Source organism: Lampetra fluviatilis, chromosome 5, assembly GCF_964198595.1.
Source record: "Lampetra fluviatilis chromosome 5, kcLamFluv1.1, whole genome shotgun sequence".
Lineage (NCBI taxonomy): Eukaryota > Metazoa > Chordata > Hyperoartia > Petromyzontiformes > Petromyzontidae > Lampetra > Lampetra fluviatilis.
Window position 1 is genome coordinate 16,464,089 of NC_136279.1, and position 15,598 is coordinate 16,479,686.

Genomic DNA, 15,598 nt, shown 5'->3' on the forward strand with positions numbered 1-15,598 from the left:
CTTTAAACGCGGTGGGGTTAAACTTTAAACGCGGTGGGGTTAAACTTTAATCGCGGTGGGTTTAAACTTTAAACGCATTGGGTTTAAACTTCAAACGCATTTGGTTTAAGCTTTAAACGCAGAGGGGTTAAACTTTAAACGCGGTGGGGTTAAACTTTAAACGCGGTGGGGTTAAACTTTGTACTAAACCGCGCGCGCGACCAGCGCCTCCCCCTGGGTGGGACTCAGCCCCCACCCTCCACCCCGTCGAGTCGCACACCGAAGTGAATCTCTCGATTTCCTTCCAAGACAAAAAAATATATATTTTTTTAAAAATCCATCAAATCTACCCGCGGCAAAACCCTGCCTAAAGCTAGATCGTGCGTGCGTACATTTTTTTTTAAATGCACCTTTAATTTGTAATCAAGTTCAAAGTCTCTCGCTCGTCTCTTCTTCCCGCGGTGCGGGCCTTATCCTCGGCCTCTCCTGAGCTCCACCGCCGGGGTTCGCGCGGCTTTGCGGGCGGAAGAGCGACCACCTCGGCCCTCTACCCCGGGACTCCTTGGGAGTGAAATCCGGCGCCGCAGAGACCCGGCTCGGCGAGGGGGGTCCACGGTCGCTCGGCGTTGTCAGACGCGGTCCAGGTGTGGTTGGTTGTAAACGTTCATCTCACGTTCGTCTCACGTTCATGCGTGAGATGAAGGTTTTATGCCGCCGGCTCCAGGTGCAGTGGCGGGCGGGGAGTGTAGGGAAGTTGTTGGCTGTGTTTTGGCTGTGCGCGGTTGATCGTCGTGTGCTTCGCCTGTTAATGTTCTTGTACACTTTAGTTTGGTTGTATTCGAGTGTATTGTCGTCTGGCTACATATATACACACATATCGTACGTGGTTGAATAATAGCATGGTGAGCGTGGTTATTAAGAGTAGTGGTTTTAAAATGTCGGCTTTCGCGACCAATATCCATACTACAGGGTTTTTGTTGGGTTGGATTGAACCCAATAGAGGTTTCGTTGGTCCTTGGAGCCGTGCTTGATAGTGTACTGTAATATTTGTGGTGGTGAGTGTGTTTTACACTTCAGCAGTGCATGGTGCGGCTGTTGTTGTTGTACTATATATATGCTGCTAGGTGTTGTACTGTAGATTGCATACCTGTCAAACCATATGGGTTACCCATATTCTTAAATATAGTTTTCAGGTCCATACGGCGTACAGCCGTTTCATGATGGAACTATGTAGGATGAATGTTGAGATTTATAAGGGCACGGGGTTACCAATAAGGTCTGAATTGGGGTTGACAAGGTATTAGCTTGCCTGTATATGTTTGATATGTCTGTTGGTCCAGTGGTGACACCGTACTTTGTGTGGTGGTTGTTGTGGGTGAAACTACAACTTGGCTGTGTGAGTTGGGACTGTGGTTCCTTGTGCTTGTTGGTAACCATTAGCACCGTTGCCCATTAGTTACTGTATTGTGATGTGGTTGTACTGTATATTGTGTGGTTGTGGTGTTTGGTGAGGTCGTTGTGTGGCGCTTATGATCAAATCACCCGGAATGCACCCTGCCTCGTCAGATATCGGAAGCTAAGCAGGTTTTGAGCCTGGAATGTTACCTTGTCAGCTATCACATCTCAGCTTCTAACCATCAACAAACCCGCACTGACCAGCATAGACAATTAAGGTCAGATAACCGCAGCGTGACACACAACAATGATTTGGTAAGGTTGGGTTAATGTTATAGTTTGTGCTCGTGTAGTGGTCAGCATGGTGGTTGATGCGGTGGTTAGGGCCGTAGGTGTGTATTATTGGTGTGTGATTTCATAAAGGTTGTATCGTGGAGTAATGGATGGTGTGTAGTAGTGTGGTTCATTTAGTGGTGTCTAGTTGGTATGGTGTTGTTGTTGCTGGTGTAGATACGAATATGGTTTATGTGGTTCGTGTGGCTATCGGTGCTCTGGTTAATTGGGTTGACGTGGTAGCTTGTGGTTTGGTGCCGTGATTATTGGGTGGTTGGTGTTCTAGTTGATTGGAAGTGGAGGTGTGTAGTAATTAAGAGAGTGGTTGCGAGTGATAGTTTATTTCGGGTGAGTGTGTGATTAGTATGGTTAATGTAATATTGTGGTTGAGGTTAGTGCATTTGCTGTGTGTTTGGTGTTATAGTGTGGTTGAGGTTATTGTAATAGGTGTTCAGTAATTACCGTGTGGTACTCGTGGTTGATGTTGGGGGCAATGATGTAATTGTATTCACTTTTGTTGTGTGTGAAAAGAAAAGATGACAACGCTGCTGGGAGCGATGTTGGGGCCGGATGGGCCCAGTACGCGGGAGCTGGTGTTCCTGGGCGTTGGTGTGGCCGTGAGCTTCATCTCCTGGAGCGTCGCTCGCAGGAAGAGTGCAGCTCTGAGCAAGCTGCAGGTCCGCTGGCTCTGAGGCAACGAACTATAACAAAACAGTTACATTTACAGTTAATATATTTACAAATTTTGTTCTGGGAATGATGTTGATCTCTATGCGGTGATGGTGTTGAGGAAGGGAAAGATACATCATTTAAAATACTCTTCTCTTATGGTTCAAGACCTGTAGCATGGGGTGTGATGTTATGAGATAAAGAGAGTGGGATGGGATTAGAGGGAGATTGATACAACTGCCCTTGGGAAGAGAATTACCATTTGCTGCGCACTCTCAGAGTTTTGTTAAATATTAATACATTTAGTAATTGGCCCACAATAAAAAAAAAATAGAAAGATTTGAATTCACATTTTAATCCCATCCGATACATCAGTGGCGGATATCGGGAGTGGGGGGGGTGGGGACACAATGTGCTTTCTGCACTGCTCTCTACCGGCTGCTGTTTCGCTCTCATGCACTTGATTGCTTGCATGAGCCACCAACCCTGCTTTCAGAGTGCCAAGGCTATAGGTGCGTTTCTTTTCACAGAATCAGTTGTTGTTGAGGGGTAATTTCAGTTAATTTTCATCATGACTGAAAGTCTCTGGTGTTCTTCGTGTGATTCACAGGAAACTTCACAGATTACCCTGGACGATGGTCTCATGGGCAGGCTGAAGGAGGCACCTGGGGGCTACTTACCATATGTGGTGTTGGAAGGTACAATTGTGCAAACACATTACAGAGATCCCCTCTATAGTCGTAGAGACTGTTGGGGCAATTGCTGTGTCAGTCCATGTTAAGGCCAGCACAGCTTACAAGGAGGTGTGGTCAGCATCATGCCCAGCCACATTTGTCTCCATAGTGCCAATGTTCACAAGCTTTACCTGATGCTAATATGAAGTTGAGTCGACTTAGAGAAGGCCCAATATAGGTTTTGATCACTGGGTTCATAGCTAAGTGTGCGAATCACTGCAACATTGTTTCCCATGACGGTTCATACAACAACAACAACCGCCATTCGCCACTAAGTGGCGGTGACGTCACCACGACGCTTGTGCCAGGCCAAGTGCACCTTGAGACCACGTGAAGTGTCGAACGCCCACTGGCAGGAGGTCACGGGGCAGACCCAGCAGGTGCCACGGGTCGACTGACCGAGATGACCGAGATGACTGGCTGATGCACCACCTGTGCCCCCTACTGTACCAACTTGCTGTGCTTTAGCCACCCGGCGCTCTGCTCGTTGTTGTGAGCGTCGCTCCTCCGCCCTCCGTTGTTGTTGGAGGGCAACTGCCTCCAACTGCCCAGCAGCGTCCTTCACGAGCCTCCTCCACAGAGACCGATCTTGACACCGCTGGTACCAGTCATCGGCAAGTCCACTCAGCTCCACGTCCTCCTGTACCACATCACTCCATCTCTTCTCTAGCCCGTGCCGCGCCCGTTTAGCCCCCTCGATCCGGCCGAACAAAATCTGTTTAGGCATGCGGTGGCTGGGCATGCGGGCTACATGACCCAGCCAACGCAGCCTTTGCCTGCCGGAGGAGCTCACCGATGGGACTTTGCCCAGATCTTTCAAGGATTTGTGAGCTCCTCACACAATCCAGCCTGGTTAAACCCAGGATGGATCGTAGGCAGGCCAGCCTAAATGTTTCCAACCGGCGAAGGAAAAAAAACGGTTCATACACACACATCACCACACACCCCTACCCATCCAGGATGCAAACCCCCAATCCCCTTCATAGATTTATAGTCAGGATTGTGCTTAGGAGTAGTTATGTGTTGTTGAACTATGGGTTTGTCAACATTAATGCACAATACAGGGTGTTTCAAAAAGATGGACTCGATTTGAAATCGCTATATCTCTGCAACCACGAACCGCCCATGAATGAAACTCTTACCATTTGAAAGGGCGGGACATATAGTTTCAAATGATTACCGCTAGATGCCTCTCCCAGCGCACAAACAGCTCCTATCCTCAGTCATTCGCAAGATGGCGACCACAAAAGACCGTGTTTTTGTGCCACCATTAGCGACTAATCTGGATGACCTCAAAAACAGAAGCACGGCAGCGGTGATTTCAGTGGAAGAAGACACTTTGAGAGGCGTTTGGGACTAATTAAACGATCGTCTCGATGTTGTCCGTACAGCAGGTGGAGGGGCACATAGAGCATTTATAAAATGGTTAGTGAAACTTAACTCATTAAACAGTTTGTGACTTTTTGTGTAATTGTAACATGTTGCCATCGTGAAATATACTGCTTTGAAATTGGGTCCATCTCTCTTAAACACCCTGTACATTATCGCGATTACCATTGCCCCCTAGTGGCTAGTTATAATCACTACCTCAACTGTTCATTTTCCAGGTAACTTGGAGCTTTGTTTAATTGTAGTAATGCACAGCTCGTCGTGGGTCCTTTATTATAGTGTTTTGTAAATCCAACACAGTCTCAATGTGTTTCAGGATTTTTGCAGGCAATTGATGTTTTAAGATGTTTGATTCCTTTCAGAATGGGTATTTTGCATGCGAGAGGAAAATAAATGTCCGAGAGAAACCCCCCCACCCCATGTAAGCGAATGCTTCTCAAACGCATGCCCATACAGGTCAGAAACCCACTTGCTGTACTGCCACATCCTTCGCACAACCGGTTAGCACGGTTGGCTACGTACGACGCGAAAGTAGTTCAGCATACATGCATCCTGGTTACCTTGTAGGCTAGCAGGTTTAGAGTCGCATGCATGATGATGACTTTAATGCACAATTCAGCCGACATAAATAAAGGTGGGGTGGGGGATCGCTTCCCGGGGCTGCCCGTTCCACTCCACAGGGACGGTGCGCCCCATTAAGGAGCACCTACAGAGCCAGCTGCGGCCCGACGTGCTGGGCGTCATGCAGCAGGTGGAGTTCAAGGAGCGGAAGCTCGTCTGGAGCAGCCTCACCCACCACTGGTAACTTTCCTGATGCACTCGGCAGGTCTCATCAGGGCATATGAAGGGCAATGCAGTCCTTTGGATGTTTAAACAAAAATATATCGAGTGGTTTTCCAGATCTGACATTTACTAAATCGCTAAAAGCCACACAAGCAAATAAGGTGAAACAACATAGTAGAGCCAGCAGATCCAAATTAATTGTCGTACAGCTGAACACATGTAACGGATTGATATAAATTAAATATGACATGCGATGACACAATCGGTGCACGTGTGTAAAGCTTATATTCGAATTAACGTGAATTCTAATCAAATCTGTATTACGTAGGTGTGACATGTAAAAGAAAATCATCACCCCGCTACACTACAAAGGCATGTGCTATGATGGGTAGGAATGAGATGGGAGAGGCAAACATGCACATACAAGCAAATGACCAAGTGACTGGACCAATACAAGAGTGAGTTGCATCCAACTACCAAATTGTGCAACAGTTGATAGTACATCAAACTTTGGGAGAAAAATCTAAAATAAAAGCCCACACGTGTCCCAGGAGACACAGGTCCCTCCACACTTTCTGTAGACCCTGGGACGTGTGAAGAATTGTGGAAGAACTCCCTCTGCCCCTCTAGGCACCTGACCCAAACTACACTCAGGGGCCCCCAAAACACTGAGGCATCAGTTGATGAATGTAATAATAATATATTTTCAAATAATGCAATTTTACATTTACACCAACGGATCGAACTTGAAGAGCGTGACACATTGCAGCAAGCACGACAGTCCGAGTGAAACAAAAAATACGTGATTCTTTAATCAAATTGCGACCCGGAATCATAAAAAGAACATTCAAATTGCCTGAGACGTGAATCGTTACATCCTTAATATTGCCAAATTTCTAGTTTATATCTTTTTTTATATATATATAGTTTTCTTTCTAATTAAGCATCGCTATTCCCATCTGTGTCCTCTTCCATCACGCAATGCACACCCTGATGCAGGAACAACACGGAGCATGTGATCCACACGCGGACGGACATGGTGCCATTTGTCCTGGAGGGCACGGGACCACGGGCGGCCAGCGTGCGTGTGCGGAGTCCCCAGGAGGCGAGCGGCCTCTCGCTGGAGCCCGTGGCCGAGTCCTTTCAGCCGTCGACGGGGACGTGGGGCGAGCTGCTGGGGCTGCTCAGCGGGGAGCGACCCCGCGGGGTGCTGCAGGTCGCTCGATCTCATCCTACAGACATTGTCCTCACCGCCGCCTCCATCTTTTGTTTACACTAATTTTATTACACATAGCCGAGCCTATCTCAGGGTTGTTTTCCATTCGCTATTTGCCGAGCCTACCCAGAAACAAACCATGATACATTGCCCTCACAAGACATCCGAATCTAGCTTGTGGCCAAGCAGGGCCAGGGGCAAAGATAATGTCACGTTCATTCTTTGTGACGTCAGTGTGCTGGAAGGTAACAGCATTTTTGTCTTGTTTGTCACTGTGTGAGTGCATGCAAATGTACTTGTATGTATGCATGTTTGTGTGGGGTGACCCAGCAGTTAGCGTGCTGTGCTATGAACCCAGCAACCCGAGTTTGATTCCTATTCACGCCCAACACCAGTGACGGTTATCTGAAACGGTCCTGGGCCTCCCCTCGGTCGACTAAGCCTCAAATGAGTACCTGGTGCTGTGTGTAAACATAGCGATTAGGGAGACAAAGGTAGCCATGCGTGGTACTGGTCACCCACCCCCTCGTGTACCGTGCCGGCCTTCATAGGTGGTCGCTAACATGACTTGCCCCAACAAGAATGTTAAGGCGATACGGGGGATCGTTTTCTTTGTGTGTATGTTTGTGCGTGCGTGTGCGCGCGTGCGCCAGGTTGAGCGCCTGCTGCGCGTGGGAGCAACTCTGACGGCTGTGGGGGAGGTGGCGCTGGGTGAGCATGGGGCCCCTGAGGTGCGCCCCCCGCGGGACGGTGCCGCCTACCTGCTGAGCGCGGCGGCGGGCGGCCTGCGGGCCCTGGTGGAGCAGCGTCGCTGGAGCATGGGCATGTGGAGGTTCGGGGCTGTCACCTGCACGCTGCTCACCCTGGCACTCGCCCTCTGGGTCCTGCGCAGGATCTACCGCCGAGGTAGTGCCCGCACTGTGGCAATGCATAACCTTACAACCACAATGATACATTACCATGTGACTAAACACACTGAAACTAAACTATTGTTTATTTTAGCAGGTAAGGCTCACTGAGCTATATAGCTCTTTTTCAGAAGCAACCTGGCCACAAATTAGCTCAACGAAGTGGCTTTTATCACGTGGAAATTACTGTAGCCAAATTCATCTAAACGCATGTTTCTAAATGTGGAGGGAAAAACAGGAGGACCTTGATAGTGACACGCAAACTCCAAATATACAGCAGTCTTATCCCCTACGACATCTACTTTACAATGCTACGGTCGTGAAAAATGATACGGCTGCAAGCCTACGAGTCAACCTTAAAATCTCTATCCTGGCTCAACTGTGCTCATTGTATGAGAATCTGATTAATTTGGACGCATCCCAGGTGATATGGTGGTCAGAGTGCTTGTTAACAATGGTATTAATACTTCCGGATGGAAATTATCAGTCTTTGACATAATTCAGAATTTTTACTCTTGAATTGACAGTGGTGAGGAACCACTCTGCTATCACGTAAACATGTAATGAATCACCCTCTCACCGATATTCAATGAGTTGTCATTTGAAATTAATTAACAAATTAATTATGTTTTCTTGTCTAGTATTTCTCATCTTGTTGTTAAATTGTCATTCGGTCCAATAGTACAATCATAATGTTTCCAAATATTTTAATAAATTGTAAGTCATCTATTCTTGCACAAGCAATTCCATGCATCAATGTGAGCATAACGATTTATGTAATCAATAATTACATGCCAACCTGCTGTCTAGCTTCATATTGTAAACTCGAGTATTAGCAAATTCTCACCCACAAACTTGCGACCAGTGAAAAGTGAATCCAGCAGAGGGCATACAATGCCCAAGCAAACAATGGCGGAAAAAACTCCGATGAGAAACTTGTGTTACCGGTGACAAGACGTGGGCCCACTAATGGACATCAAACGCCACTCTTCAACATCGCTCTTAATGATTCTCAGTGGCTGCCCATCCACCAACTGGCAAAGCCTTGCCTCGTTTAGCATAGGACATACCTGTCATGATCAGGGTGTAATTGGAGGCATTTTGATTTAACTGTGGTATTTGTTAATTTACCATCAATTATGGCAAAATGAGAGACGTGGTGAGTCAGGATTTAGGCATAAGGGATTAATATAATGGTAATTTTGATGAAGGGCATGAGGTGCGGGTTAAAGGTAGGACTATACACAGGTTATTGTCTATATAGGCTGACTTGAGTGGCTTACAGTGCACCGTACACGCACAGTGGATGCATCATCACCATGCCAGAGTTTTCCGTTGTTTCATCTCACATCGTTACCTCCTTGTGGTGCCGCCTCCCACAGCCCGGGAAGAGAGGCGCTGGGACAAGCTGAGACGCGAGCAGGAGGCCGAGGCGGCCCAGTTGGCCCCCGAAGACGGGACGGGTGGGACGGAAGAGGGCGGGCGGCTGCCGTGCGTGGTGTGCCTGAGCGCGCCGCGCGGCTGTGTGCTCCTTGACTGCGGCCACGTGTGCTGCTGCTTGCCGTGCTACCGCGTGCTCCCACGCCCCGTGTGCTGCCCCGTGTGCCGCTCGCCCGTGTCCCGCATCGTGCCTCTCTACCACTCGTAGCGGAGCCCGGTTTGCGGGCTGTGCTCGCACACCATATTTGTGGTACCACACCACAGTTACCAAACTGCACTAACGCGGCATACCATGGCACCACTGGGACATCACAGCAACTGTACATCGCCATTCTGTACCACACAATGCTATCACATCATACCACATCGCCTCACCACACAGTGCTACCACAGCAGACCACCACAATGCCCTGAAATCTCAATGGGGTTTGACTAATTCCACCTTGCCTTCATATGGTATAAATTATGATATTATGGGAAGTCAACATTGGCTTATCTCTGGATAGAATAGCTTTGTCATAGGAACGTGGAATTGGCTCAGGAATACGAACAGAAATGAACAAGTATTAACCAGTTGCTCGTTTGAACACGTGATTGAATAAAACTGCTGCTGTCAAGTAAGACCAAAACTTCACAGTTGAGTTTGACAATGGTCCCATGTGCACGCATATACGTGTAACGAACATGATTATGTTCATGGGAAGCGTGGGCTGTTTATTAACTCCTTCCGACTAAGGTGCAAGCATTTGTGCAGCAGCTGTCTGTTATTCCGTACCTTGGTCCATCCATAATGGGATGGGGGTGGCACTTCAACTCTTGTAAAGATAATCCTATATTAAGGAAGTTTTAGTATAAACTTGTGTTGAAATTTGGGAATTATCCTTTTCAAAACCGGCCAAATTAGTGAAAGCGTTGCCCAAAACTTCGAGACACAACTCGTAGCAAGAAGGACTTTGCCAATATGGCAAATGCATTTTGCCCTGACTGCTACCCATCAGCTTCCATAACTGTTAATTAAATACTTCCGAAGACAAATGCATGTTGGAAAATATTATAGAATCCATGCCTATACATTATTTTTTTACAATTGAGACGATTTTACGACAACAAGGCGATCTTACTCATGAGTACATTAAACCCTCTCTATCCGCGAGGGTTGCGTTCTTGAAAGCACTCTTGCGAATGCAGAATTCGCGAATGCAGAAACCTTCCAATGGGAACAATGGGGTTTACGTTCCTGGTACTATAGTGAACATGGGGGGAATAGTAAATGTTTAATAACAATGACTCCAATAAATAATACATTATCAAGAACAATGATTTTAATTGTCTTTGATGATGATTTGACTTAAATGGAGGTGGTGGTGAAGGTGTTGAATTCCGGAGGATGACTCCTGGGGAGATGCAGGTGTTTGAAAACATTGCACAGTTATCATTTTAGCACACTGAGGAGCATTAGCCGCAACACTTTGCCCGATTGTTTTCGCGTTTTTTTAATGGACCCGACAGTCGACTCGTTCATACCAAAATGTGTAAACGAGTGGACTAAGTACGTATACAGAAAGAAATCACAATAGCGAGTTCAGAACGAGATTGCTGCGAGACGGAGGACTAAGTGGGCGGCTGAGGGAGCGTGACTAATCCTCGCAATGTGAAATGTTTAATTCTGCACGCACCTCCCCGGTGTCGGTGGGCTGGCACGACGTCCACTCGCGAATACTGGAGTCCGGTGGGTCGCGAATAGGGAATTGATGTGCATTTAGTAACTCGCGAATGTGCAAAAACTCGCGAATTCAGAACTCGCGCATATCGAGGGTTTATACTAGTCTGAAATTACCTCACTTTCGCGATGGACTTAGGTTTGCACCAATGAGAGGAAGTGGGGGTGCAGAAGACAAGGTGGACAATCATGTATGCAGCACAAACCGCAATCCCGCCCACGAACCCACTCTATGTTAGACACCTGTCTGCAGGATAAGCATGCAAATTGGAGTTATAAAATCCCCGTTGGACGTTTATGAATCTCCGTGGGTGTGTGTGCACATGGCAGCGATAGTGTAGCAGTTAATGTGATGTGCTATGAACCTGGAAACCCGAGTTCGATTCCCCTTCATAGTCAACATCAGTGACGAATATCTGAACCGGTCCTAGGCCTCCCCTAGGTCGACTCGGCTTCAAATGAGTACCTGGTGTGGTTTGTAAGCATCGCTACTTGGGGACAAAGGCGGCTAAAGGCGGGTTGCTGGACACCCAGTGGCGGAGCCAGGATTTTCAGGTAGGGGGGCAACCCCTCTAGCAATGAAAAATGATAGGAGTTGTTAGTAAGAACCTGTCATTTGCTTTTTATTCGCGTGTGCGGCGATGGCGCAGCCATCTATCGAGGGTCGAATTCGAACCGTGTGTGATCGGCATCGCGCTCGCTCAAGGGAACTCGTGTCCTGTATACGCAACTGTGCACAATTCTGAGTCACTTATAACTGCTTTGCCATTACTTATTGCCAATTATGGACTATTGTCCTATCATCTCATAGTCCCTGGCACATAATAATATGCCACACAGTGGCAGTGGGGGTCGCAAAATGCCGATTTATTATTAATAAACCCCAATGATACGATCGAAATTAGGGATTTCGATCGGATCATTGGGGGGGCACGTGCCACCCCACCCCCCACTAGCTCAGCCAGTGTGGACACCCACCCTCTCGTGTGTCCTGCCGGACTTCATAGGCGCTCGCCAACCACTTTCCCCAAAAGATCTGCATGTGGCTAGCCATGTATACATTTGGTCTTGCGGTTGTGGAAGAGGAGTGTGCCAGGTTTCCTTTCGCAGGGCATCGATGGCTGCACTGCATGTACACGTAAGCCCATGTTTTATTAATCCACTGCTGGATGAGGCCACCCCGTGCCGTACAGGGAATTGTAGGGTGGAGGATTTTCCATGGCATCTGTCGGACGAGCAATCCTTTCATGCACATTTCTTACGAAGCAGCAGTGAAGGATCGCTGGAATGAGGTTACAGGGCAAACCAGGGTTTTTTTTTTTATTAATGCCCACTGGTAGGAGGTCAGGACAAATCATCTCCCCCTCCGGTGACGATTTGGAAGGATCTTCCTGAAAAAAATGTCATGAAACTCAGTGAAGCCTCTCCTGGGTAAATTAGTATAATAATAAAAGGCATGTTCTAATTATGTTTGGTGAAGTGTAGCTGAAGGTAGATTTCGGAAAATGCCCAGGTTATATAATAATGGGGTCGTGGAGAGTAACTGATGAGAGGTGATGGAAATGATGTGGATGGAGTGAAGGCCAAATATGCCAGTTTACTCTTCGAGGTTAAATTGTCCTACTTTGTACAATGCCGCATTGCTCACGAACGCTCTTAACAGAGTCCAATACCGACGGCAACATGCCTCGGCTACAGCAGATATAATACAACAATATAACATACATATTTCCCTCGCTTTATGCGGGTCCGATTTGTGCGATTTCACTTAAATGTGGCGAACTTATTTCTACAACATTGTGTGTGTTTCTTGTATGCGCTACTCGGCAGGCCGCTGTCTCGTGCGGTTTCGCTTTGTGTGCCCTTATTTTGGAACGCATCTCCCACATAAACAGAGGACTTCCTGTTATACGTAAAACCTATACAAAGGTTTTCTTGACATGAGAGCTGCACCACCGCTCAATGATTGTATTATATTGAACTTATTTCACATTGTACGTAGCTGCGGGGGAAGGACAACAAACTAAACACAAAAAGCAGTTCTAAAGAAATTAGTTTTCAATCTGGATTTTATAAAAGATAGAGCTGAGTCTCCTGTGTAAATACTGATGAGAGCCCATAGGCCTGACGTTCATTGTATATCATACGATGTTGGTAAATTACTTTATTCATTTGAAAATGGGACGCTGACTTTATGCCGTCTCTCAGGGTAAGTTCAAATGTATCCTGCAAATATATCAACAGAAGACCATTCTTTCGTCTGAGAAAATTTTGTTATTCAGTTTGAATAAGCTCTATGTGGGTCATGTTTATTTTCTGTGCTTTATCAGAAGTATGTGTAAATGTAAACATTTTCACACGCTCCCTAAAATCTATGATTTTCCCCACTTGGTATCACGTAAAAATTAAATCAGACACTTAATACTGTGCAGGTGAATTGAGTTAAAATATACTAAGACGTACAATGAAATATAAGTGGAACTGCTTTTTTTCTTACGATGATTGATGGTGACCATGATGTTGGCGGGGGTCTTTTTATATTGTCCAATTTCTAAACCGTTCTCGAAGTCGAATCATTCACACGGATGTAGCACTCTCACCTCTCGCAAGCGTATGCAACAACCTCACTTTTCTCTGCCTTTTCTCACTATAATCACCACCACGCTTAGTGGTCATGATTAAATATCGTCTAAGGGCGATTCGAGCGAAGAAAGGACACGAGATTATCAACACAACATCGCGGACGATGTGTATGGGATGCTGAAAATGCACGGAGTGAAACTGCACGAGTGGTGGGTGGGGAGGGAAATAGCGACGAGATGCATCCGTAGAATATACAGCAATTCCACGCCTGCCCTGTGTTTTTTTGCATCCGCGGTATATATCTATCCACGGTTTTCCTTCGGCATACCAATTTGCTAACCGCGGTATGGACTTTTGTGTATCCACGGTTTATTTAGCAAGGCGACTGGCACTTGCAATTTCAAATCACCCACATCTGTGTTGCCTCCTTGCAATCAATCTTGATTTGAAGCTTTCGTGACTGCAGGAATCCATGCTCTTTGGTTCTTTCGGTAACGTCACGTAGGTAGAGAGACTCAGAGCTCATTGGAGCGGCCATAGCAGATTGGTATCCATCAGGTATTCATTTAAAATAATGTAAATGTCCTAAAAAAACAGTTTAAACATAGCAAAGCTTCACAGCCGTGCCCAAAGAACCATTTCACCCACCCCCCGAGAGCTGTTTCGATCTCTGGCTCAGTCCCCTTTATTTCGGCGAGGGGGGCTCTTACTTAATTATTCCATTAATCACCCCAGCTGTTCCCCAGTTACCACGCCGCGCAAGCAATCATCCTGGGTGTGCGTCCACATACCCAACAAACTGGCTCGCCCCTCTAATCCCACACAATGTCACCCCCCCCCCACCAGCCATCTCAAGACAGGTGTGAGCACAGATCAGACCACTTAGAACACCCATCTCCCCCAATCCCTCACCAACGTCATCGTCATCACCATGGACTTAAACCCTCAGTATTTGAGTTAAATCACGTCATTTTATTGTTTTTAATTATTTTAACATTTATTTATTTGTATTATTTTATTTGTGTTTAGAGAAGGAACAGACTGCTGTGACCCTAACCTCCAATTTCCCAAAAAAGACCTGAGTATTGCCAACCGCATTTCTGCCAACCACGGTCGTTTGCAGGAACAGACGAACGAAATATTACTTCATTTATACATATTTTCTCCAGATCGTGAATTAATTTGCTTTGTATATGACTTCACGTGGCCAAAGTCTTCACGGTTTGACCTCTTGTTTCATCGCCGTCTTCACGAGTTTCTCGCCACGCTCCATCGTTGCTGTGATATCGGGTATCTGTGTGTAAATACTCTAGGGTTGATGGCACGTGGGGTTTGATTCCTGGTGACGACACATAAGGCTACGCTTTTATACAGGTAGGAACTATGTTCCACACTGCCCACCAGGGATTAATTGTCTGTCTGTCTGACTGTCTGTCTGTCGTGCATAAATAAATATATAATACACACAGCTCTTTGATTGGTGGAGACCTTACAAACAGCTTTTTGATTGGTGGAGACCTACTGCCGGGTACGGAGAGGGGAGGTGCCTAAGGAAGGGGGAAGTCATGAAAGGGGCCTGAGGGGGGGGGGGTTCAGACGAGGGGCCTAAGGCAGGGGGGGTCAGGTGGAGGGGCCTAAGGATATGGGGGGTTGGTCAGGGGAGGGGGTAATGGGAGGGGCCTAAGCAAGGGGAGGGGGCTGGGTGGGTCACCCCGTGGTGCCCTTATGAAACTCAACGTTTAACCTACACACTACACTATACACGACACGATACACTATACTTATACAGGTAGTAACAGCTTCCACACTGCCCACCAGGTATGAGTTGTCTGGCTGTCGTGCACGAATGCGCTGTCCAACCATGTTCCTACCTGCCCACTCCGAAGGAATGTGTTTGGGAGGAACCTCCTGGTTACACCAGCCCACAGGGGATTATTGTGTCCGTCCGTCCGTCGTGCAGGGAGGGGCTGGGTGGGGAGGGAGGGGCTGGGTGGGTGGGGAGGGGAGGGTGGGGAGGGGCTGGGTGGGGAGGGGAGGGTGGGGAGGGGCTGGGTGGGGAGGGGCTGGGTAGGGAGGGTGGGGCTGGGTGGGGGGTGGGAGGGGTGGGGAGGGGCTGGTCACCCCGTGGTGCCCTTATAAAACTCAACGTTTAACCTACTCACGCCGGCTTGTGCCCGCCCTCACAGTCGGCCATATTTGCGGAATTACACCACGCCGCCGTTGACCCTGGCCATTGACCGAGCAACCCAACGTTCCTACCAGCTCCCTCCGCAGGAATGTGTTATGAACTTTGATTGAATTACCAATGGCTGCCACACGCATTTTGTTCCTCTTTGTAATTATGACCTTTAATGTCACCGGAAGAAGGAATGCTTTCTCACACTAATTCTACAACAATGGTGACATAGTAAATGTAGTGTTGGAATATGGTACATATAATCTACGCAAC

General features: G+C 47.3%; 1 protein-coding gene across 4 annotated transcripts; it reads left to right on the forward strand.

Moving 5' to 3' along the window:
- Positions 1-205: 205 nt before the first annotated feature.
- Positions 206-14,606, forward strand: MUL1 (mitochondrial E3 ubiquitin protein ligase 1). 4 transcript variants are annotated; one of them, XM_078856984.1, is made up of 7 exons: positions 206-623; positions 2,239-2,384; positions 2,987-3,074; positions 5,180-5,300; positions 6,282-6,498; positions 7,152-7,404; positions 8,789-14,606. In XM_078856984.1, exons 2-7 carry the CDS (start codon positions 2,244-2,246, stop codon positions 9,052-9,054), a joined length of 1,086 nt encoding a protein of 361 aa, XP_078713110.1. In that variant the 5' UTR covers positions 206-623; positions 2,239-2,243; the 3' UTR covers positions 9,055-14,606. The 4 variants fall into 4 exon arrangements, with proteins under 4 accessions (XP_078713110.1, XP_078713111.1, XP_078713108.1 ...); XM_078856985.1 differs by having other exon boundaries at positions 2,244-2,384; XM_078856982.1 differs by lacking the exon at positions 206-623 and adding an exon at positions 640-703 and having other exon boundaries at positions 2,244-2,384.
- Positions 14,607-15,598: the final 992 nt, after the last annotated feature.

Excerpts from the sequence above, each read along its gene's own strand:
- MUL1 (XM_078856982.1), top strand. The coding sequence starts at position 668 with ATGCGTGAGATGAAGGTTTTATGCCGCCGGCTCCAG. Across the intron at positions 3,075-5,179 it reads ACCATATGTGGTGTTGGAAG|GGACGGTGCGCCCCATTAAG; the intron begins GTACAATTGTGC and ends TCCACTCCACAG. Across the intron at positions 6,499-7,151 it reads GACCCCGCGGGGTGCTGCAG|GTTGAGCGCCTGCTGCGCGT; the intron begins GTCGCTCGATCT and ends CGCGTGCGCCAG.